This window comes from Pholis gunnellus, assembly GCF_910591455.1.
Source record: "Pholis gunnellus genome assembly, chromosome: 15".
In the NCBI taxonomy this organism is placed as follows: domain Eukaryota; kingdom Metazoa; phylum Chordata; class Actinopteri; order Perciformes; family Pholidae; genus Pholis; species Pholis gunnellus.
Genome location: NC_136542.1, coordinates 12,735,795 through 12,761,988, shown reverse-complemented (window position 1 = coordinate 12,761,988; position 26,194 = coordinate 12,735,795). Strand labels below are relative to the sequence as shown.

General features: G+C 40.9%; 2 protein-coding genes across 3 annotated transcripts in view; one reads left to right on the top strand and one right to left on the bottom strand.

Annotated features, from left to right (window-relative positions):
- Positions 1-8,155: 8,155 nt before the first annotated feature.
- Positions 8,156-12,403, bottom strand: ttc8 (tetratricopeptide repeat domain 8; the record flags this gene model as incomplete). Its single annotated transcript, XM_079174114.1, has 14 exons — positions 8,156-8,805; positions 8,902-8,985; positions 9,376-9,498; positions 9,617-9,791; positions 9,885-10,024; positions 10,142-10,252; positions 10,352-10,439; positions 10,523-10,608; positions 10,710-10,754; positions 10,840-10,929; positions 11,275-11,434; positions 11,509-11,572; positions 11,680-11,800; positions 12,290-12,403. 14 exons carry the CDS (start codon positions 12,401-12,403, stop codon positions 8,689-8,691), a joined length of 1,518 nt encoding a protein of 505 aa, XP_079030240.1. The 3' UTR covers positions 8,156-8,688.
- Positions 12,404-19,939: 7,536 nt separating this feature from the next.
- Positions 19,940-26,194, top strand: part of eml5 (EMAP like 5) — a gene marked incomplete at both ends in the record, with an annotated part of 32,500 nt that continues 26,245 nt past the window's right edge. For both annotated transcript variants that reach the window (XM_079175122.1, XM_079175121.1), the window contains 2 exons: positions 19,940-20,136; positions 25,103-25,262. In XM_079175122.1, the coding sequence (XP_079031248.1) occupies positions 19,940-20,136; positions 25,103-25,262 (357 nt within the window). The remainder of the gene's footprint in view (positions 20,137-25,102; positions 25,263-26,194) is intronic.

Genomic DNA, 26,194 nt, shown 5'->3' with positions numbered 1-26,194 from the left:
CATTATCAGTGTTTTATGGAGTGATGCTATTGAATAACACATTGATTATTTTTGATTAATCCTTGATTAATAAAACAGATGTTTTTGTTCTCTGTAATGCTACTTTTCTGTTGTCATACATTCTTTTGTTCCTACTAAGTTCTAACTGTTGTTTTGACTTTAGCCATGCAGCAGCAGTCAGTGCCCCACTTTGAAATGTATACGATCTATCCATGGATGGATGGCATGACAGTCTTTACAGGTTTTACATGCTAAACTTGGTGAATATGGTGAACATTATACCCGCTAAACATCAGCATGTTAGCATGCTGATGTTGACATGTTTAGCTTGACATACAGTACATGTATAAACTAAGCTCTGGTTCCTCAATGTGTTCTTTCTGAGATTAAATAAAGGTTGAGCGAATGAATTACATTCTCGTGAGTCTACTGCTTTGGAGCAGTTACGCTAATTTTACAGATGTTGTGTCGGTGAAAACTTAAGTTTCTGTATAAAGCTGGAACAATAAATGAAAAATCTCTCTTTCTCAACAACACTTAGACGTGTGGGCAGCAGGTGGTGCACATACGTTGTTCATGGCATCTATACGATCGATAACATTGGTTAAATGATATTATCTGTGACCGCTGTCCATTTAGTATCTCCCACAACTCACTGTGTCACATCTCAGACTTCATTAAATTACCTTGTCATTCAGGCTAAAGGTAGTGCTTTCCAATGTGAACATACTGGTTTAAAACCCGTGATGGCTTTAGCTAATGGCAGTCAGCTAGACAAGCACCTAAAATAACAAGAAAGATTACGTTTTCCAAGATGAGAGAATTTCACATATGAGAGAGGATAGCAGGACACATATAGACCTACACACAGTTTTGTAATATTGCAGAGCATCCACTTCACACAAACATTTACCAAGCTTAAATAATTAATTATTATGATCCATTCTACACCTACGCCTGATGCAGAAAATGTCTTGTTTTCTGAATATCACCTATAAGATAAAAAAAGTGACCTTATTTCTGCTAATCACAGGTGGCCTCCCTATCAAATAACAGCACATAAGCTCATCATAGTGAAGCAACTTCAGACAACCAAGCATGAAGTTATTAAAGCTCAGGAAGTATTTTATTAAACAGATTATGCAACTTCCATGTTTATTCTACTAAACCCCCATCTTCCTGGGCCAACCAGGCCCAAAGCGTGACCACCAGGTTGCCACCATGACAAGCACCAACGACCTTAAGATGATGACCATAATAAAGATTATCGGCAAAACATTAGAACGTTAGCATCGTCATTGTGAGCGCTGAGCTTGTTAGCATGCCGACGTTTAGCTCAAAGCACTGTGCCTCAGTAAAACCCCACATAGATGCTCGCATGGCTGTGGTGTTGTTCTTATAGATTAAAGCAGAAAACAGCAACGGGAGAATTGAAAAGACCGTATACTGATCTACTTCAACACCACATCAGTGCAACACATCTTTCTGAAATAAGATACATGCACACCACACACACACACACACACACACACACACACACCTTATCACTGGTATAAGCTGGAGACAAACAGATCAATAGGCACCACTTGCACCATAATGGAGAACTCACAGTCACAGTCAGAACCAAGGGAGGAATTGTCTTTTGAACAAAATATTTCTCAAGATTTCAACACAGATGGGCATTCGGGCTTTCACGATCAAACATTTGGACAAGGTACAACTAACTTACAACTAAACTAAAAACTAAAATATCAAATCTTCTACAGACTCCTGACCAATGTCCTCCTTTGTTTCTCTTGTTTCTCTCTCGAAATGACTCACTGTAACTTTAGTTCTTTCTGTGACTTAGATTTTAAATGTATGTATGAAACTGTTAAAGATAATCTTCAGATATATTCCATCGTTTTAAAACTCAGAACGTGATGATTTTAACTCTATAATCATATCCATTCATTTCGGTGTAAGCTGTTAGAAGGTCACTATGATATTGCTCTTAATTTTATTTTGTGGGTCTAACTGAAGATGGAAAATAATATTAAGAGTTTACCTTAGAGGAACTTATGGTCTGTGAACAGAACGAGGTGGATCTGTGTTTCCACACCACCGACTGGTTATGCTCAGCCTGGGCCTGCTGAATGCTGTTCTGCTGATAGCTGCTGTTGTAATTGGGATTTACTGTAAGTATGAGAGACAAAAAAAAGCCGATTCCCTGATTCTGTCGTCCTCTTCTTTAGAATTTGAATCAGATAGCTGATTTGTTGATTGTTCAAGACTGTATTCACAATCATATAGAAATCAGTTGAATTCTCAATTTATTTTCTCAAGTATGAATATCTTTTATCGGTTAACACGCTGTATTATGTTAAAATGTCCAACTTTACCAGCTAATTTCCCTGTTCATGACAACTGTGCGGGGGTGAATTTATATAATTCACCTATCTAAATCATATTTAGGCTTAAAGTTAGGCACAATTGAGGGCATGGCTGTTTTGAGTAACTGGTGGGTGCCGTACCATAACTGTCTGCTCCGCCTCTGCTTCATTCACCCACAATCCACCTCTTTGCCCATTTTTTTTAAATTAGCCTGTGTTGTCACTGCCAAGATGGCGACAGACAGAGCTACCCACATTGAGACCTACGTCCATATTTTATACAGTCTATGGATTGGATTCAGCCCTATTGCCATACATTACGATGGTACGATACTATAGGGCTATAACTAATTCATATTTTTATATTATTAATATTAGCAATTAGGCTGCCAAATACTTTGTCGATTAATTGACTTATATTTTGATCTATAAAATGTCACAAAATAGAGAAAAATGACCATCATAATTTCCCAGAGCCCAAAGTGACCTCTTCAAACAGTCAGTACCACAGTAGTTCACACACACCTGTGTTTCCACGGTTTCTCTGTGTTATTATTATTCATTTTTTTATGCCTCAGGTGCCAAAAGCGATTACCCTCAGGTTCTTCATTCAGCTACTACACCCATCATCATAGAGATGAACTATCTCCGCAACAACAGTGATATCCTTAGAGCTAAGTTGGAGGCCCGGGCACAATTAGCGAGAGAGCGCACCAGCCATCTGCAACTAAAGCGGCAAATGAAGCAGATGATAGCCCTCACTGACAGCCTTCAGAGACAGATTGAGACTCTACAGACAGAGAAGACAAGTCTGCAGTCTAATAAAACTACCTTAGGTAAGACAGACTTCCAACCTATCTTTGGTGGCAAACACTCCGGTGTGTTTACAAAGGTCAAACGTTCTCCCCCATGTATTTGGTATGTATCATAGGATTTTTGAGAGAATATTAAAACACTGTCTATGACAAGAAATGGTATTTCCAATCTGCTGTTTTACACAGAGGAATCTTGTGGCAGATGCCTTCAAGGATGGATGCTTCTCAAATCATCCTGCTATTATTTTTCTCACCGTCTGTCCAACCCCACAAAGAACTGGCTGGATAGCAGAGCACACTGTATAAGTCAAGGGGGCGACCTACTTGTGATCAGTAACTTGGCAGAGGAGGTGGGTTTCCATCAGCGAAATAGAAAACAATAGTGTATCATTTTCTCAGAATTCAAAAATACTAATTTCATTTTATGTCTCCTGGTTTTAAAGTTCCATGAAGTTCATTTTTCACGGCTCTGTTTAGTATCGTGAGATAAAATGTGGTGTTCGTGTCCAAACCATTATCCATCTCCTGTGTCGGCTTTCTTTCAGCAACTCATAAATTATAACTCTGAAAGGCTGTCAATGTGGTCGCAAAACGGATTTTGGATCGGCCTCACTGATGTAGTGACACCGGGAACATGGGTGTGGGTCAACAATGTGACTCAGGTGGAAACAAGGTATGCTTCTCGCAGACTGTGAACTCATACTATTGATTTCTAAAATAGTGGAACTACATTTTAATCTGAATCATTTTGATTGTCTCAAGGTACTGGATAAGTCGGCAGCCTTCCAATGATGAACGTCAGAATGTGAACTGTGCTCTTTCAAATTACAATCCTGAATATAGGGGGGAATGGTTTAATGCAAACTGTCTTGACCATCTATATAACTGGATTTGTGAAAAGGAGCCAAACTAAAGTGTAAATCAGAATAACTGGACACATCTTTTGTGTAAACATCATATGTCCTGTTTTATATACTAGAAAGAAATGTCAGCCATGTAATGATTTTATGAAATCCTACAAAATTGTACCTAAGTGATACCTAAATAATCTTATAAAGCTTGGATGTTTGAATAAATTAGAAATCCTTTTGATCAGAAAATGACACCGCACTTTAAATCACCTGCAGCCCCTGTAAATATTTAACAAATGATCCTGATTTTCTGTTTGTAATGTTACACACACCCCTACAAACAGGGCAAGGTCCTAACAAATAATCTGTCTGCGACGGTCACGTCAGACTCATTTTAACTGTCAAAATGGAGGAAGGAGAAAATTCAGGTGGTACTTTTGATGGTTCATATAACAAACTGATTCATCAAGAGGACTTCAGTGAAGATGATAACACTCTCTACTCAAACCAAGAGAAGCAACAAGGTATAGTAAATGACAATTGAATACATGAGAATGTTATATCTGTTCTTTAAGATACTGGTATTCCAAAGTACTACTGGATACACATCCCTGTGGTATTTCTATGGTATTTTAACATGTGTCCATGTTTTGCTTAAAGTTATTAGTGCATTTTTTTAAATCATTGTATAACTCAACTATTGAATATTATTTTTACAATATGCAGATACAGAGACAAATAAAAAGAAAAAACGACATAAAGTGCCTCATTTGGTCTGTCTGTTATTTCTATTATATTGAATTGTTAGTATATTGTTGCAGTTTAAAAAATCCTTTTGATTCTGCTATTGACCCACCATGCCTCTGTGTAGTGTCCATATCGATGGTGAGACCTGGATTTCGTTTGAATCATCACAAACTGCTTACAGTAAGCCTGGCAGTGCTTGCTGTCATTCTACTAGCAGTTGACGTTGGCCTGGGAGTCTACTGTAAGTCACTATTAACCTCCTCAGATAGTTATATAGTGATGTGGTGACAGCTCAAATTCCTTGTGAACACTAAATCAATGTGATTCTGGTTATAAGTAAAGGTCCTGCATTCAAAATCTTACTCAAGTTCAATTTCAAAAGTATTAACATCAAAATATACTCAAAGTACTAAAAGTAAAAGTACCTATTATCTACGTGCATTCATCGCTTTAGTCAGTCACTTTTAATGTTGCAGCTAGTGAAGTGGAGCTAATTTGAGTTACTGTACTTATACACTGGTGGGCAGCTTAACCTACAATAAAATATTATGATTTATTAGATGGTTTATATTTTTAAAGTATATTTGCCTCCAATAAGTATAAAGTTGCATAAAACAGAAATATTCAAGTAAAGTACAAGTCCCTCAAAATTGTTGTTTGAATATACTATAATAATAATAATTTGACTTCAAGGTCAAAAGTAGAGTAAATCTTTCAGTAAAAAAAGGAAAGTGAACAAAAAAGGTAACATTATTGAAAGTTTGACTGTTTTCGTTCACTCACAACTAACTATTGTCCAGCACTGAATAGCAGAGACAGAAGCTAAAGCCTAAGAGTTAGCCAGATACTTCCCTCAGGAGTTGACGGAGACCAAAACACAGATGGACTTGGCTACATTCATTAAATGGACACAAACACAACTGTAAATGAATACTAATGTTACTCCCCGTGTGCTAGCAACCACACGGTGGCCGTGTCCTCATTATGAGGGGCCTAGACTGGTTACAGCTTGTTTCTACTGCCCCCAAGTGATACAAAAATAAAGATGAAAATCAGTAGATGCAGGTTTATTAATGAAAGTCAGACCCATTCAATTAATACATATATATATATATAAAGATGTTATAAATGCACCTATGATGTCAATACTGTGGGCTATATAAATGTTTTTCATTTCACTTTTTCTGCTCATACACACTGTGCTCATGTTTGACTTATTAATGTGTTTTTTTTAACTTGAGAAACACTCTGGCTTGACCGCTTACAGATAACAAGCTAACTGATGGGCAGGGGACAACGGACATCATTAATGAGGTGACCAAACTGCAGGCTTCTTACAACGCTGCAATCCAAAGCAGGGATGAAGCCAAGAAACAGCTGGCAAGCGAGATGAGTGCTCAGCAACTTACTAAATGGGAGGTTGACCACCAGACTACAAGAGCCAAATACAACGAAAGGCTGAGTGACAAAATTCAAACGGAAATTTCAGCGTTGAAGTCACACATCCCGATGATTAGTGAGAGCTTCTTTTACATATCTTTTTGTGTTATCAAGGTTTAAAAACATAATTATTGTGACTCAAACAACAACACATCATGTTTCCTTTTTCTTTGGCAACAGAGGAGGGCTGCAGACACTGTTTACCAGGATGGACTTTCCTGAACTCAGTGTGTTACTACTTTGCATTCTCTGATACTAGTTTACGCAAAACATGGTACCAAGCCAGAGAGTACTGCAAAAACATAGGAGGTGACTTGGCAGTGACAGACAGCAGAGAGAAACACGTAAGATATTGATATTTCCGGACAAACTCTGCAATTTAATTATTGTAATTCTCTTTTATAACGCTTTACATTCAATATCTGAGCTGTAAAAGAGGTCAATGTAACATAGAACCCAACAAGATAAATGAATGTACTGTACGTATATCAGAGGGGAAAGGAGTATTCACATCCTCTACTTAAGTGAAAGTACTAGCACCACACGGGGGAAATACTCCACTACAGGTAAAAGTCCTGCATTCAAAAACACACTGAAGTAAAATGATGTATTAGCAGCAAAATTACCTTTAAGTATGACGTAAAGTATTCATTGAGAAGTCAAATGTTCTCTGTCAGTATTTTACTATTACAGTATATATATATGATGTTTTTGAATTAATATTACTGCTGCAATAATGTGTATGATTCATTTTGATGTAGATGTTTACGGTTGTGCTAATTGTAACACCTTGTTATACTTTTAGGTAGTTTAATCTACAGCAATGCTTAATCTGTTAATCTTAATAACCTAACCCTGACCAGTGAGAACCACGTATCTCTAAAAAGTCAAGAAAAACAGCTGTTTCCAGCTTTTGCAATGATGCATTTTCCAGCTGATCCAAGAGGATTTAAATAGTTTATTTAACTCAAGAATAATTTTCTCAACACATAAAAGAACACTTCATCTTTCATTTTATCAAAAACATTTAAAAATCAAACGATCTGGAGACACGTGATTTCCTCTGTGGTGAACAACTGCAATCTGTAATGTAATTTAAGTAGTGGAGCATAAGCACAATATTTTCCTCTGAGATGTAGTGGAGTAGGAGTATAAAGTAGTAATAACATGGAAATACTCAAGTAAAGTAAGTCCCTCAAATTTACAGTACTTGAGTAAATTAGTTACATTCCCCCACTGACATGTATGTGTGTGTTTTTACATTTTCGGGCTTGGCAGCTGGCAATAATTGGCTTGATAAATAAATATCAAGGGTCCCATACAAGCGCCATGGACTACCACGGTGGCTTCTGGATCGGATTGACAGATGCGGAGGACGAAGGGACTTGGAAATGGCTGGATGGAACAAGACTGACTGAGGGGTAACAGTTACATACGCGTAGATACAGAAAAATATGCAAGAGATAATTATTTGGAGTCAAATATTGCGATTGTAGGAACTGTTGTGATAGCATATTCTCATAATTACAGCTGTGTAAATAATCCATTTGTAATACCACTCTTCAAAACCAATAAACAATTGATGATTTGTTCAAACATATAGTTACGGAGAAGATATTATGGCTCACCAACCTATCATTTGTCTCAGGTTCTGGAATGATGGAGAGCCCAACAATCAGGGTAATGAGGACTGTGTAGCGATTTATCCCAGAAGCAACCCCTTTCAGTCCTGGAATGATGCTCCGTGCAGGCATGAACTCAAATGGATTTGCCAACAAACACCAAGGTCTGCGAGTTAATGTGATATTTTAAAATCACACTTAGTTTTCAATTAATTGTTTGAATGAAGAATTAACTTGGTTTTAAAGACTTTATATCTCTTTTTATTGTCATGTCAATGTTTGTTGAGACTTCAAAATGGCAGGGAAGGTCAAAATACCAAAAATACATTTGATTTATGAAATGAACTACAAAATGTAGGTTAACATTATCCTGTAATAAATAATTTGACTATATACATTTGAATTGCTACTATACAGATCTGTACACTAGGCCCTAGGGTACCAGTTTATGAGGAAAACACCCAGCTTCACGTACATTGTACATTCAAGTCAAAGCAACACGTAAAGTGTCAGTTAGCATTGAGTTGTTAAGTTAAGCTTGCAGATGTCACAAACATTTATCATTATGGTTAATGATAATGAAGTTTGAGTTAATTTAACCACCGGAGCTTATTCCCAAAACAGCTGTCAGCTATTGTGTGTACGTATCATTTGATAAATAAACACAAATCAAAACTAATGACCATCTGTTGATTTCCACGTCTAACTTACCCGCCGATCTCATTTGTCATAACTTGTTGTTCAGGAGCCTCATGGCCACCACTGCAGCGCAACATGTCTTATCTTTAACTACGGTCTTATTCAAACCACACCTTGCTTTCTAAGCATGCTGGTCGGACGCTCACAGCGCCGCAAAGTGCTGCCGAAGTTGCTTCAGAAGCTGCTGAGTGTCGACATGCTCCGGGAAGGAGTCCGCGGACTTTTGGGCGGCAGTGTAGCTGCTTTGAAGGTCTCCGATCTGCAAAAACAGACAAAATCATCACATCGGCAGATGTTTCTCTTAAACTAGTGCACTGTTCAGATACTTAGATACAAATAAATAGGGACAAATTACCTTTTCGCAGAGAATGGAGAGATTGAAATGTGGCTCATACATGTGAGGGGCCAGTGATGCGGCCGTCTGCAGGAACGCTTTAGACTGGATCAAAGACAGGACAACCATTAGTCATGTCGAGATTATACTTTTCATTTATAGTCGAGTTGCACCCAAGGAACGGGCGTCTAAATCAGACAGCTAAGACATCATTCAGCCAACTTATTAGCTCAGTGGTAGTTTAAGTTAAGCTGTTAGCACAGCAGCAAACTGACTTCCAGCTGATGGCTGAATACTGTATCGCACGAACACTTTCAAACAATCGATTCTGTACTAGGTCTTAATACATGCTATATTTAAGTTTAGCAACAACAATGCCTCGAGGTTAATGGTTCTTAAATAATGTCTTAAAAGCACCAATATGATCTAATTCCTCATATTTAAATAGTGGCATAAAAGTGCCACTGTTTACATGACTCAAAGGCATATTTTCACCTGTTCGATACGACCTTTGCGCAGCTCCAGCACAGCCAGGTTGTTGTAGGCCTCCGCGTGGTCGTTATTAAAAGCCAACGCCAGTTTAAAACACTGGTAGGCCAGTGTCAACTCTCCTATGCCCTGTAAACACAGAACACATGCACTTTGTTACCAATGTATGTATCCGTTGTAAGCTTGCGAGCTCAACTTTCTTTCATCGCCGACATTCTGGCGCTACTTTTGGGGATTGTGAACTCACCACAGCCACATGTCCTATGTTGTACCACACATCCGCCTGCTCTTGGTCATTGGCCACCAGGGCCTGAGCCCTCTCAAACGAGGACAGAGTCATGTCGTACTGCTGCGCGTAGAAGCAGCACAAGCCCAGGTTGTTGTACAGCTGGCAGTTATACACCCCCATCTGAAGTAGCCGTCTAGCATTGGGAGAAATATTATTGAATCACTGATGGGATATAATCTCTCGTAAACAATACATTACCCAAATGATGCATGAATGTGTATCTGACCGGTAGAAGCGCAGGGCGATCTCAGGCTGATCCGTGTAGAAGTGATTGCTGCCTATACAGGCTATAGCCTCCACGTGGGTGTTGTCCTGCTTCAGGACGTCTTTGTAATACTCTGTGGCTGATGAGATGTTGTTCATCTCCTGTGGCAATATCACGGCATAAACAGTACATATGGTTTCCTGTTTCATTTTGGCAGGTGTATTTTGGAGTGAGAGCTAAGTGGGAACTATCGTTAGGATCATGGTGACATACTGTACCTCATGTATGCGAGCGATTCCTGTTAGAAGAGTAACCTCACCGGGAAAGTGGTCCAGACCTTGCTTGAAAAGGTTAAGTGCTGTTATTGGTTGATCCAGGCGCTGATACACCTATGGGGAAAACACACACAAGGTGTTTTCATTGATAACACTTGGCATCAAGAAAGAGTATTTTCCATCGTGCAAAACAAATTGGTACTGTGTCACTACCTTTGCAAGGTAGAGATATGTATCCACCACCTCTTTATGGTTGAGAGCCGATCGAAACTGTTTTTCTGACTCGCGATACAAACCGAGCCTGCAAAGGTCAGAGACATTAATCATTACATATTGCAAAAATGAGGTGGAGCTCCAACCGTTTGGATGCCGCTTGCGAGTTACCTGTAGTAGCATTTCCCGAGCTGAACTTTCCACCACCAGTCTTTGAACTGAGCATGTTCAGTAGCTTGGGCAGCCAAATCTAAAGCCTGGATAATAAAATATGAAGTTTGTGTTGCATGAATAATCGTCAACAATCTTACAATGTAAAACACATTTTCTTCACAACTTAGATTTATAAAACACTTACATTTTTAACATCGTTTTCATGATGGAAGATGTACTCAAACAATGTCTGAGAAGGGAAAGTATGGTTACTTGACATGTCTGAAAAAATAATGATCATAACTCATTTTTGCAAGTGATAGTCTCAATCTTACCCTGGATAAATGTGGTTTTTGGGAATACTTGGCCAGATTTAGTCTCGACAAGTTTATATATGGTCCTTCTGGATTGGTTAACATCGACGCCTGGAGAAACAAAAAGTCATGCTAAATGTTTAAGGCTTTCTTCATAGTCAATGTAGCTACAGAAAACTATTATAAATAAACAAGTGCACTAGAAGATGTTGGTACAACGTAAATATAACATATTGTATTTGAAAATACTATAAACAAAGATCAATAAAACACAAATATCATGTTTGATATTTGTGTTTAAGAAGGTAATATTGATTATGTTTGCCCAAACTCAGTGGGCAGAGGCTTTGTTTCAATATAAGAGCTGGGGTGGGAGAAGTGTATTTGTATTTGTGTTTGCACATGGAGCCTTTCAGTCGATACAGACTGACACAATTTCATGGAATATTGACTCACTGTTCCCAGACGAATGAATCTGCCAGAAGCGCTAGTGACGGGACGAGCAGTGCTTGCAGTGCGTGGCGTCTTGATGGCCTGCTCCATTGTCCCAGGACGTCCCGACTGTGTGCTGGGTCGCACAAACCCTGTGATAGGACGCCCTGATTGTGTCAAAGGCCTGGAACACAGAAAAGGGAATTCAGATCAGGCGTCTCTTACTTTGAGGAAAAAGTTAGCAATGGCAGACAATACCTGACGGCCGGTGTGGGACCTCCGCCCTGACTTGTTCCAGGGAGCCTCAGTGATGTTCCTGGTCCTGGAAGAAAAGTCAAGTATCATCAGTCAGACACATTTAACAATTGAGTAAATGTATGAATTATTAATTTTCTTAACTTTAAGGCGCTGAGAAGAGTTTACGCTTACGTGCAACTTGAGCAATAGAGCTTTCATCCAGCATCATCTCAGCTATCCCTTCCTGGTCGACCTCAATCTCATCGATGTATACCATCTCTGTAAGAGCGCGAGTCTTCAAGCTCCATGCAGCCTGAGGAGCACACAATGCTTTAGTCATACAGATGGCCTCGGATGTAAAAGGTGAACATGTCGCAGTCAGGACCTGTGTTGAACTATCCACACGAAAAAAGTATGAAAAGGGAAGGCAGAGAGTAACGAGGTTACCTCTGAGATATGTAAGGAGGAGTCCTTGAGACAGCATGCAGTGAGTTAGTGAGAGAAGAAGAAGATTGAGGGGATAATGAATGGAAACAATGATGCAGCAGAGGAAAACAAAGATGAAATGTGAAAAATACATGTGGTCTAGTGACCAGTACATGAGACAAATGTGGATTATAATACGCTAATTTTAATAAATACAACATAACCTAAATGAAATAAAGATAACCTTCACAGACTCGACTAATCGGGATTATACACCGTGTTCTACCGGATTCCTGCGTTAGCAAACGATCAGGATTTCCTGAACGGATAATCGCTAGCATGCTAAGCTAGCCCCCGGCTAACTACGCAACGGTACCTGGTCGTACGGGTTGTCCTGTAATATTTTAGTGCAAATATCGGAACATTGTTGCAGCCTTCGCCTCCTGAAGTAGCTTAGCGCCAGAAACAAAGGGTCCATCGTCACCTCCATTGCTCGGTGGGGGAAAGTACGACGTTAGGTGTAACAGTTAGCTTCACACAAGCTGTTTAGCTAAGCTGCAATGAGGGCGAGACCGACGCTTCCTCTGTCGCTCGGCAACAAGGGAGGAGGGCGGGGCTTCACTGCGGAAGTTCCTCTGTCTTTATGTCTATTGGGAATAGATGTTGAAATGCAGGCCTATTTAATGACATATTATTAAAACACTCATGTATACATTAAATTATATCCAACTTATTTTAGGGGAATATTTTGGTCTTTGTTTGAAAAATGCACATTCAGAGTATGATATTTTCAGTAAGACACAAGGAGTTGATTTATATATTCCACATACTCTGCATGCTTTTGTGTTTTGTGGCTCTGACATGGATGTTTTTTAGTGTCTAACAATGCTGCATGCTATTGTAACAATGCAGCATAATATTGTCTTTAGTCCATGTTTTTATTTAACATAGTTATCCCTCATTTTATTTGCTTTGTGTGTGTTGAATTTGAGAGCCTCTGTGTTGAATGTCTTGTTAGTACTTGACAATGTATAAGAGTCTCCTGGATGATGATACTATTTATATTTACATTCTCACTTCTTTCATTGTTTGTGCACGCTTTGTAAAGGGTCAATATTGCATAACTTTGTACATTTAATCTTAGATTCTGTGTTTAGGCTTAAGGCACAGCAGCCCTCCACATTCCACAATCACTTCACTCATGAAGAGCAGAGTATTCAATTTACAGGTTAACTGCATTGCAGGTGGTGTCGGGTACTGAAACCAGCAACACTTATACATATATCATATGTTGAGTTAGCTACTTCTAACCCACGACTGAAGGAACTGCAATTACGGTCCCAAAGCTCAATTTTTGCATCATTGGCACAGCAAATTAAACATGAATAACTCTGTATAGTGTCCAATGTACCAACCAACAACCAATGTGTATTTAGTCAGTGGTCTAGAACTAGATACGGTAGCAGACACTTGTTTTGCGCAGGCTGTAATCCTAGACTCTGTTCTGTTTGTGTACTATTTTCTCTGGATTCCTTCGGTGTTGGGTCTACCTGCTTTCAGGGTTCTCTCCGGGTCAAATACTACAGCCTACAAAGACCTCTGGGCCCTATTCCTCGTACGTGGCTAAGTGGGTTAGCCGGATAATTTTCAGGATGAGATTACATAAGTGAGGCTTTTCGGTTCCTCGAAGCAAGTTTGGAAAAATCACCATAGCAACACATCCATAAGCCTGAACCTGCTCCAGAGCAGACTTGAGCTAGATCCGCTGGATAAGCTGCCACTCCCCCGGAAAAAAGTGTCAGCTCCCTTCCTCAGAGATCCCATCGATGAGGAAGCGATATTAGTTAGATTAGCGTTTTATAGGGAGAGAGTTCTTCGAGATCGCCAAGATCCGTTATCACATCATGATGACTTCCTGTACGAGCGCTATCGATTCTGCCGACAAGGAATCATTTATTTAAAGACCTTCTCGAGCCGTACATTGAACACCACACGCCATCTACTGTCTCACGGACTGTATCACAGCCTCGCGCTTTTTTGCGAGTGGTTCATGTTTGTACAGTGTCGGTGACGTGGAGAACATCGGGAAAGCCGCTGCATGCCGTGCTGTTCATAAAGTTTATTTGGCGCTTAAGAAACTTATGGATGTGTTCATTACATTACCATGACACATGTTGTATTGATCACCATTCTGAATAATGTTTGTGTGCTTAGTGTTTACTTGCTCCCGTGTCCTCTTGATGGCTGGTTGAACTACATGATGGTTGAAAGCACTCATAATGATATGACAGTATTATTAGTAGGCTACACCATAGATATCATTGTTGTAGAACATGATGAAGGTGGACTCATGATAAGAATAGAGAGAATTACACACAATTTATTTTCACCGCTTATTATGAATAATACATACACACTTTCACAGATTTCACACCATACACAGATTCGCACATGCATATTCAAACTCCTATTCTATATGGTAATCTACACATACATGTATATACACATATATATACATAGTACATGATACATAAGCGCATACAGTACATATATCCTCATAAGTATCTATTAATTCGTATCAGTTAGTTACTCTTTGGGCTTGTTTTTATCTACTTATTCTGAAAGAGTTGATATAATTATTTTCCCTATAAGATCTCATTGGATGATGCATGCCATTAAGCCTACTTAAAGAAATATCATCCGATTGATTGAGGTGATGAGGCACTTAAAATTAACCGATACATTTTCCCAACACTTGCGCATTTAACGACGTCTGCGATATTTTGCCATGCTTCTCGTCTAGCCCTCGCAGTGTTAGATTTCGCCATGATTATGGTCTTGAATTCCTCATATGTGTTCATGATCATCTCCTGCTCGTCAGCGGAGAAAAAAGAGGCTCTTTCTTTGAGTTTATTTGCCGTTGTACTGTTAGAAAATCATGGTTTCGGTGATCGACGCTTCCCCCTTTTGAAGTAGGACGGGCATGCGCAACGATATTGTTGTCTGACATCTGGTTCAAATTAACGAGACTGTTTGAGCGCGGATCAGCCTTTGAGGAACCGAGATAGCCTGATGTCAATCATCGAGTTAATTTAAGCTGGATAATAGGACATTTGATCGACTTAGTTGAACCACGTACGAGGAATAGGGCCCTGATCCACAGTCACACTACAACACACAAACACACACACACACACACATAGTCCATCGCTGTCTGCATACAAGGATGCCTTCTGGACGCCCCCCACTGGAGGTTTTCCAGGCACGTCCACCTGGGAGGAGACCCCAGGGAAGACCCAGAACACGTTGGCCTGGGAACGTCTCGGTATATGAGCTGGAAAATGTTGCGCGCGAGAGGGAAGTCTGGGTCAGCCTGCTTGGCCTGCTGCCACCGCGACCCGACCCCGGATAAGCGGAGGAAAATGGATGGATGGATGGATGGATGGATGGATAGTGTCATTCTGAATTTTTACTTTGAGTGGCTCTTCACACAGCAGCCCTGATTTCTGATGGGTGATTACAGGTTGGGCCTAAAGGAGAGAGTGGGTACCAGGGAAACTGTGTGAAGTGACTCATATTAGTTGTTGTAGGAGAGTCAAAGGGCATCCATGTCCATCTTATTATCCCTCCTAGCAAATATCACACACATTTAAGGAATGAGGAATGTCCTTGGTAAATGCTCTCTGTTGCAACCTCATCAGAAAGCTTCCTAAAAGACCTTCAGTCATTTGTCCGGAGTATAAATCTGCATCGAGATTTCAATAGGTTATGTCAACATATCAGGGTTTTATTTGGCACTGATGTACAACACATTTACAGTTTTAACATCCATGAGAGTTCACTTTGGACAATGTGTTAAATTGACCACCAGGGGGTGCAACATGCAAAGATCTGAAACTTTAGCCCATAACAACCCAAACCCATTTTACCTTAAAGGAACATTATAGGGGATATAAAAAAGACTAAATAGACCACATAGAGCACATTTCTGAAAATATTTTCCATAGTTACATATATGTTTAAATGTACTCCTTATTTAAAAATCTAACTCAACCTGGCCTTTGTTTTGCTTAGTAACACAGTTATGCCTTTTTAATAGCTTTTCCACAACACGTATTGTACAAAATTATAACTTTAATCCAAAAAATATATTTTTCCGATTTGTTTCAAAAGACAAACATGTGTAAACTGAATAACACCATTGGTTAGTTAGTGGTTACACGGTAAAGTCTAACGACAACTTCCGCTAACCGCTAACTTGAGCTACGATGACGTCACAAGGTCGTTACACTTATATGCGAGTGGACGGTAATGTTGGTTTGCAATAAGCAACTGGAATTACTTAAACACTTAGCGTTACTTTTAAGGTGTACCTCGAATTATGCAGGCTTACTTCCGGGGGATGACGAGGCCAGTCCACAAACAATTCAGGGCGTCTCTATGGCAACGCGTTCTGATCGACGCAGCGCCTTTGATACGTCACAGCGCATTTGAAACGTCACAGCGCCCAGAATACACATAGTGGCTTGCTAATATTCATCAGTTGACTACTTCTCAAACAGACATGACTTCAGCGAACACAATGACTTCAGCAAACACAATGACTTCAGCGAACATCCCGATGTATACTGAATATAGACGGCTACAGGAAAGCGAGCACAGGCTGCAGGAGGAAAACAGGAGTCTCAGAAGACAACTAGACATCTTTGTTGCAGCCCAGAGTGACTTCAAAAAAGAACAGGTTGAGGTTACCAAGATAAAAAAACGTACCGCTCTAAGGGCCATGCATGCAGAGCATTTAAAAAAAGACTTAGAGGAGTGCAAAAGTGAATTGAAGAAGGAACAAGAAAAGTGGCCTCTCGAGAAGAAGGAATTACAGACGACATTCATGAATGAGTTTTTAGAGTTTGAAAAGGTGATCCAAGCACAAAGATCACACATTCAAAAGTTGCTAGCGAATGAAGTCTTTGCCTCCCAAAAAATTGAAGAACTGAGCAAAAAGATAAAATGTCAGGTTGCAGAAAAGAAGACGTTGAATGATGAATACAAAACAACTAGTGATGAGCTGGTTGTGTGCGAAGGCAAGGTGAAATGGCTGTACTCTAAACAAAAGGAGCTAGTCGACATAAATACGAGTGTCAACATCAGACACAAAGAAAACGTGGACGCTTACAAGGCAGAAATACATAAAATGACTAAGGAGATCAATACGTCGAAAGTAAAAATTGAAACGGGTGCACTTTCATATAAGGCTCTGGAAGAAGTGGTGGACCAATTGAATGAAAATGAGATTAATTTGAAGATGGAGTTGGAAAATGAGAAAAAAGAGACAGAGAAGCAACATCACCTCGTTATCAAACTCCAAACTGAGAAAAGAGAGCTCACCAAGCACAGTGTGTCCAAAGATGAGGAGATACTGTCTCTCAGGATTCTGAATTGTAAATCAGAGGAGAAGCAAAGACTGCTGATCATCCAGACTGAGGGCCTGACGGCTGAGAGAAATCTCGCCTCACAGAACTTGCTCGAGGCTCAGGTGGAACTCGATGACAACAAAACAACAACAGAGAACCTGCAGGAGGACATCAGAATCTTCAAACGTGAGGCCGATGAAAAGAACAAAGTGCTGGCCAAGGCTGAGCGGGATTACTGTTCTGTGGAAAGACAGCTGAAAAGCGTGGAGTTGGAGCTGGCAGAAACAAAAAACATGTTTGAGACCTTTAAAAAAACCCAGGCCTTCAAATTGAACGAGGTCACAGCTGCAAAGGCAGAGATGGAAAAAGTGATGCTGGGCCACAACGCAACAGTTGCGCTTCTGGAGGAAAAGAAAGCTGAGGTCAAGTTGCTGACAAGCGCATTGGACCAGCTGCCGGAGTACACCATCTCGACGTTCCAGCAGTGGCAGTGGGACATGAGAGAACTGCGAAAAGAGTTGATGGCAGCACATGGAAAATCCACGATGTACGAGTCATTGTACACGAATGTGGAAAAGCAGAACAAGGGGCTGACGGATGACCTAAAGAAGCTAAAGTTGCAGTTAGGACGCAAGAATGATTTGGCCCTTCTTTCCAAAAACCTCGAGCCCACTCGCTCCCCCCCCATAAAGTCTGAGAGGTCTGAGTATCTGCCGGTCACCCCCTTTCCACCCATCCAAGTCCAGTGTCGTGGAGTTAAACTCAAGCCACGTCCTACCCCACCCCCACCCCCATCCCCTCGGGCTCAAATGGGCCATTCCCAAAGACCAGCACGGAGACTCAGTGTGGCCCTGGGTTCACATGAGTGAGCCTGGGCCTTACTGAGTGAGTTTGCATGTTCTCCCCATGTCTGTTAAGATTTTCTCCGGGTGATCCGGTAATCTTACACAGCCTAAAGACATGCACCTCCTATCCTATCTGAAAAATGCCTGGATCATTTTGCAGAGGATCTTTTGCACTTGGTGCAAGTTGGAAGAGGTTCTACAAAACGATGCTCTAAATTGAGTTTCAACAAAGGGCGGGATTATTTTAAGACAGCCTGAATATGAACAGTCTTCCTTGTTCTCATCATCCAAAGTGAAATTCGGCAATCAAGAAATTCGGCAGATAGGAGGTTTTGCGCTTTGGCCCATTATGTTTTACCTATACACTATGTTGTCTATAGTCAAATTGTGTTATTTAAAAAAACTTTGAGTCTTGAATAACATCACACACGGGTTAATGCTGCATATACACTAATACAATGAATATATTCCTGCCACTTCATTAAAACAACGGCAATTGAATCATATCCAACAAAAAAACAATACAAGGTGAGTAGCTTACATTTTTAAGACATTTGCATTGCATCTCAAAATAAAAAAGTAAACATAAACTAGAAAATGCATTTCCTGGTGGAAATGCGTTGGAATGCTGAAAGCTGAAATTAATTGCAAAAAAATTGCTGCCTTGCTGTCGCTCTCGCTGTCTGTCTCTCTGTCTCTCTCCCACTCACTCAGTCCATCTAACTGTCTGTCTGCCTGTCTGTCTTTCTCACTCTCTCACACTCATTCACTCAGTCTCTCTCTCTCTCTCTCTCTCTCTCTGTCTCTCTCTCTCTCTCTCTCTCTCTGTCTCTCTCTCATACAGTCATTAGAGATTTTGAGAACCAGAGGACCTTTTTTAAGCCACAGAAACCGTTCGACTATTAAAATGTTCAGCTCTTGCAGGAGCGGAGTGATATGACTTTGCACATTTGTAATCTTTAAACTTTTTGAATCATTAAGCTCTTTGCAATTTTTTTTTGAATGGGATATCTATGGAGAACATTTTCAAATCCTGTTGAACTTCCTCAACTTTCAAAGCCTTCTTCTTTCTCATACTTTCAGCTACAGACACCATAGTTAGACATTTCAACTAGAAGGGTTTTCAGCAGTGCAGTTTAAATGCTTTCGGCTTCAACATTTTTCAAACAGGTAGTCTCCCAGTTCTGTTTTTTCAGCAATTCTTTTGCGATAAATTTCAGCTTTCAGCATTCCAACGCATTTTCAGCAGTAAATGCATTTTCTAGTTCAAATTCTGTTATCCAGTTTGAAATATTAGTCCAGCATAACTTTGCCGGCCATGACGGAGTTGTCGTCTCCAGCTTTTTATTCCTCGAAGATGAGTGAAGGGATCTGATTGGACGACACGAAGGTCCGTCATCTTTGTGGGCGGTGCTTGCGGAATAACAGTGCAGCTCCATCTTTGCAGGATTTGACAGGAGCTTTGACCTGTGCCGAGGAGGACTGCGAGACTCGGGATGAAGCAGTGGAAGTAGATCCTCATGATGAGAACAACAGCGTAAAAAAAACAACCTGTTTCCTCAATAGAGACAGAGAGCTTTCATCATATCGGACAGCAAGACTATACATTCACATGACCCTCAGAAATGCAGAATTTCAACGCTTTCTCTGGACTGGTGGAAAACGGATCTAATGGGACACAGGGGCTTAAAATAAATCCTTTTTGGTGAATGACACTATATCGGAGAACCTACGTGATAGCGACAGAGAGACACACACGGAAGTGCGGACATGGCTGACAGAACTGCTCCGAACTGCCACCTGAGACTGGAGTGGGTGTACGGATACCGGGGACATCAGTGCCGCAACAACCTGTACTACACGGCCGCCAAGGAAATAGTCTATTTTGTCGCCGGTGTGGGAGTTGTATACAACACCCGGGAGCATAAGCAGAAATTTTACCTGGGGCACAACGATGACATAATCAGGTAGTGTAATGACACACGGAACAGTTTGTTTCAGCACCTCGGACAGCGTCTGACCCACAGTAGAAAATGAATTGATACTGTAGTGTTGTCATTGTGGGTGCCGGTGTCACCTTGTGTAATGTAATATGATATATATATATATATATATATATATATATATATATATATATATATATATATATATATATATCTGCACACAGCAGTATCCCCTTAGTTTGTGAGGGACTTCAGTGTCAATTCAGCAAGGCAGATACTTTTCACCTGACTAGAGATCACACTGCTGCCACTCCTCTTGCAGTTGCAGGGGCTGCTACATTATTTCAACGGAATTATTTAAAATAGATAATAAAATATTTTAAAATAGAAGGAAATGTCGCGTACAATTTTTTCATATAGCGCAAGGTGATTCTTTTAGAATTTCCCAAAACTCAAAGGTATTTCATTTATAGAAATATTACACTGATAAAAGCTGCAAATTCACTCACCAGAGAATGGGTTTACGGAACATATTTTTTTCCTTAATAAATGAACTATTAATTGATTGTCTAAACAATGAATCAACATGTTTTTCTTTGGTGGAGATTTACATTGCTGGCACCGGTAGCAGACACGTTTCAACATATATCAAAAGCTTTTCGAAAACAGCAGCCTACATGTCTTGTCTTTCCAGCACATGGGAGGCAATAATACTAATGTGCAGTTCTGAGAATGCACTTGAACACAGCTGTCCTTGAAAGGATGCTTGGATTGGACTGATGTCTGTGGGTTGCAGTAACTCAAACAAACCTTGAATCACCTTCCTTTTGATAAAAGCAGAATAACCAGTGTTGCATTATGCATGTGAGGATCCTGCTTTTCCAGCTGTTTCTCAGCATGCCATGCAACAGCGACCCGTGTCCAACACTCCAGCGCTTGTGTTGACATGTATGTGTGGGTTGGCCTGGAGATGACTAGCATTATATGCTGTGTCGGTAGTCAGCTGGACTCCTGCTCCATTATTAATGGAACAGTAGAGATACTAACCCTCTGCTGGGTGAAGTCCTCGAGTTCAAGCACTTAGCTGGAGGAGTCACTGACTGCACGTGCAAGACTAATGACTGTGCTAAAGTAATGAATTTGCAAACCATTCAAATCAACCATCTGTACATCTGTTATCACTATTGCAAGCAAAGTTGTAAGGATTCAGTCAAATAGAGCTCCTTATACTCTTATTTTGTTCAAAATAGATATAAAGCTTTGGTAATTTGAACACATTTACAGTATACGCTACACAGATCTCTTGAGCTGTCTGTTATTGTTGACACACACCAGGTAACAGTCATTTTAAATGCAGATCTCAGAGGCGTGCTTGTGAATCTCCCATGAACACTTCCTTTGACTTATACTGCTCTGGCACCGCCGGGAGCAATCCTCATCAGATTCAGTGCTGAATAACTCGTGGAATAGATGCAGCCCCCTCAGATAGCACTACAATTCATAACCCTCTCTCTGTTGCTCTTGTTTTCCTTTTTCTTGGTCTAATTTGGTTGTTTTAAATTGGTGTTTTACTTCATGAATTAATTGCTGGCCTTGGTTCTCCCGCCTGGTTCTGTCTTGCCCTGCAGCCCCTTTAGACCGGTCTCCCAGTCAGATGTGGAGGAGCTAATAGGCAGGTTTTCACATGAATGAAAGTCTCAGCTGTCTTTAAACAAGATAGTCTGGCCTTCTTTTGCTGGTCTGGCACTTAAATTAAATTCACAGGTTGTTGAGCAATAACACAATACACTGAGGATGTTAATTTGCTGTAGTTAAAACACAAATCCCCCTCGAGTGTTCGTAGTATTACATTTTTTCGCTGTTCTTTCCTCACATCGCTCTGTATTTGTTCCACTCTCTTGCAGCTCAGATATGTATTACATTCTAAAACTCAAAGAACCTGAGGCGACTGCTAAAAACCTACAGGAGTCAGTACCCCAAAGCTTAATCTTTGCAATGCCGACATGAACCTGAACAATGCACCCAAATACATCCATGCATACTAACAGAGTATGCAGAATTACTAAAAGATGCTTTGAGTGTGTGATCCCATTGAGTTCCCATAACCACTGCAAACTAAGCAGTGCACACAACGCTGTCCAGGTGGGAAGGGTGGCGGGGAAGGATCATATTTTAGATATTTTGTAACAATAAGAATGTCGATTTCTGTACCACAAATCAGGTATTGTGTTGGCAACAGCGTCGAAACATCTCATGAGATAGATAGCTTTATTTTCTGCTGTTTTTCGAAATCTTGGCTAATTCATGTTCTTTGTTTTGCTCGAGCGTGAGAGTTAATGAGAGGGCGTTATGGACGCAGGAATAAAAGGCTGTGTCATGTTACAATACCTTATTGATGATATTAGTTATGATGGACCACAGCAGAGTTATGGATTATAGATGCCAGACCGAGACTGGTTGTTTCAGTGAGCTGACAGAGACACAGTGGATCTGTGAACTGTGTGAGCTAATGCAAATTAACTCTGCAAATGAATATGCGAGCTAAGATCAAAAGTACAAAACTGACTAGCATGTTCTGTAAAGTCGTTATAGTGTGTTTGATAAACACGCAATACAGTATATTTGAGTTTCTAATAATACAACTATTACACAAATTGAGGATGTGCATGTGAAATGTGGATTCATTTTTATTTCACATGATTTCACATCTTCTGTGTCCTTTTTATTGACTTTGGTCCCAACAGAATGTCAGTTTTCAATCAGTAAAAAACAGTTCAATAAAAGACTATCTAGTGAGAAGATTGTAAAAAAAAAAAAAATGCACTTAGCGTCTACTGTCGGTGACAATGCTGCCTGCCTTTTGCGTCTTACCTTTACACATATTTCGGGGCTTTGTGCAGAGTGTCAGTGAGATGCTCTTAGGTCCCATCATCACTGTGAGTAGCTGCCTCGTCTCTAAAGAGTAGGTCTGTCTCCCCCAATTAGGATCCTCCAGAGTCCAGTAGAGTTACTTAGCGCAATGGCATGATTCAGCATCGTTGTCGCCGCGATTAAAGAAATAAACTCGGTCAGACGTCTCATTTAAGTGGTGATGTTATGAATGTTTCACACAGAGGAGGTGGAAGCCGCTACAGATGCTCCGACATTGTACTCCTCACTTTACCCTCACTTAGAAACAGCCCACATGTCAATAGAACTATTATTTTTATATAACGTTATTGCATTTATGAGATCACAGAATTAAATATCACCATAAGGGAAGAAAAAATAATTATGCTGGAGCGGATACAAGGTGTTCCGTGCTATACTGGCTTATTGACCTTTGTCTCTTTCTGTGCTGCATCTCTGAACTTCACCATGAAAAATCAACTCTTCTGGCTGTTTATTTGCCTCAAATCGACATGTAAACAGGCTGTTTAATTAGTGCAGGGTTTAGACAGTTTTGTACGACAGGACTTGGCAGATGGAAGACAGCCCGTAGCCTATATTAAACAGGAGAACCACGGTGATGCACTGCAGGCTAAGTCATTAGTGATGGCATTTAGCAAGCTCTTCAGCTGACAGAAATGTAAATGAAACAGCGGTCTTGTTGCTGACTCAAAGCAGTAACATGGACACACCATACATATTAAAGCTGGTAGGATAGGAAACATAACTGAAGTTTCAGAGTTTCCTGCAAATACTTTCGGCATGAGCTGTTGGATATTTTATTCTTTAGCATTCATGTTTCATGTTGTTCCAGGGTCAAACCAGACAGATCTGCTGTGCACTACCTGCTTGTGCCAAAGCGGTTTTCTCTGTCTGCATCTCAAAGGGGTCCAGTCATGCTTCTTTTCTCTTCCTCTGAATGCTATTTATAGTTGCTTTGCTCTGATTATATAATTCATAAAAAATAAGATGCAAAATTGTGCCAGGTTGGAGGGAGGTTGAACAAAGAAAGGTGGGAAGCGGAGGGGATGAGAGAGAGCAAGGAGAGAGGGTTGAAGGAGGACAAAGATCAGACCTGTCACATCTCACGCACCTCAGCTTTCACAGACGCTACGCCGCCAAAGCTTTGTCAAGTCCTTGGAGGCAGCGTGTTTCGAATGCAGATGAGGTGTCACGAGTCAGACAGAAAGATTTTAGCCTGGAAACTTGGGAGGACAAGGACGGAGAAAGAGAGGCAGACTGAGGTGTAAAGTGAAAGTGGGAGATGAAAGCCTCGTTTGTCATGAGCTGCTTGGACTCGGCAGGTTGAGGCTGCCCGGCCGGCGAAGCCTCATCGCAGCCTGCTCTCTGAATTCAAGCCTGGATTAGAAATTCTGGAGAGCAGTTGGCAAAACAGGCAGCCTGATTATAATGGGGGGGAGCACCGTCGCAGCATGAAATATATAGGCCAGGATGGGGCAGGAGGAAGAATTGCCCAGTGAATCACTCAGGCCTGCCTGGAACGTGACTGGCGGCCGCTGAAAGGATGGGCAGGGAAGGGTGGAGGGAGTGACAGCTTTATACAGCAGGCTGTTGCTCAGCTGTGGAGTGGGAATGCTTGTGGGTGGGGAAGGCACGAGTGGAGGGGAGAGGAGCGGTGAGATTATGTAACAGTGTTACAAATATATGCCTGGTGATGCGAGGAAACCCCAGATGAATTAGAGAAGGTGAAATGGGCAGAGGGCAGTTCAAGGGATGCTGAAAAAAGTGAACAGAAAGTGTGAAAATAATAAAATTCACAAATTCGCCAATGCTGCTTTTTATACTCAATGCACGCCCTGTAGGCGTGCATGAAGCCAGGCTTTGTATTTGAGCATGACTGAGTTAATTGGACCATGTCACCTCGTCAAGCTGCCCCTCTGCTTCCACATTCAGACCCATCACAGACTTAATGTGTTCATCTCATCCCAGTGGTTTCCGCTGGGAGGTGAATCCCTCGTTTGCTCCCTGCACACACAAGCACGCAAAGTGTCAATGCTAACCAGATGTTGTCGCTCCCTTCTCTCTCTCTCTCTCTGTACAGTTTAGCTCTGCATCCGGAGCGTGTGTTGGTGGCCACAGGACAGGTGGGCAAGGAGCCTTACATCTGTGTGTGGGACTCCTACACCGTGCAGACCGTGTCCATCCTCAAGGATGTGCACACACATGGCATCGCCTGCCTGGCCTTCGACCTGGAGGGACAGGTACAGTTGGACCACGATAATGTTCAAATTAATAGAATTCACCACAGAATATCCCAGGAAATTGACTGTTCCCTATGTTTATATTGCTGCAAGGCACTGGTTTCTGTTTTGTAGAAAAGAGCACAGACAGCATTGAAAGTGTCAACAGACATTTTTAGTTTAAGCAGCACAACAATCAAAACCCCACTCAAGAGCTGCACTCTGGCTGCTGCAGCTCGCCCGCAGGGCTGGGTTTCTGAATGACACATCTGTGATTACTCCAGCAGTATTGGCTGGACAGCTGCACCCAGACATGCTCTACTTGGTAGATTGTAGTCAGCTGCAATGCTTGGTACTTTGCATGATAGAGTTTGACAGGATCTGGTTGTGTTAAGGTGAGAAAAGCTCAAACACCGGAAGACTTTAAGTACTCGTGTAAAAAAACACAGTTAGCAACTGACATCCGAATACACATGTGCACATTATTTGTAACTTGAAATTAAAGCGTCTCTTGTTATCTTTCAAGCTCCCTGCAGCTCCCTGCAGACTTGCCACCAGTTAATATTTACACACTGCAGCCTCCGACCGATGTTGATTTGGACTATGAAAACCGATACAGCGCGGAAGCATCTCTAGATTTTTATCTCTCTATGGTAGGAGCTCCCAGAGTTACACCTCCTGTATTTTGCAGTAAGAGACAAGGAGATGACCCCGTGCTATGTTCCTGCTCGGGTAGAGAGCTGAGGATTTAGATGGAATGTGACAATGTTTAAAGCCAGAGTAGGCTCTATCACTTCTCCGTTCAGCAGCTCTATTTACTCTCCATCTCTCTCCTTCCTGGATTAGAGGAAGTCAGAGCTGAACTCAGGACAATCCAGAGGAATACCTTGTGCTATTACCCTGTCCATCTATTAAAGCAATATCAAAATATACACTGATGTTTGAGACATCTC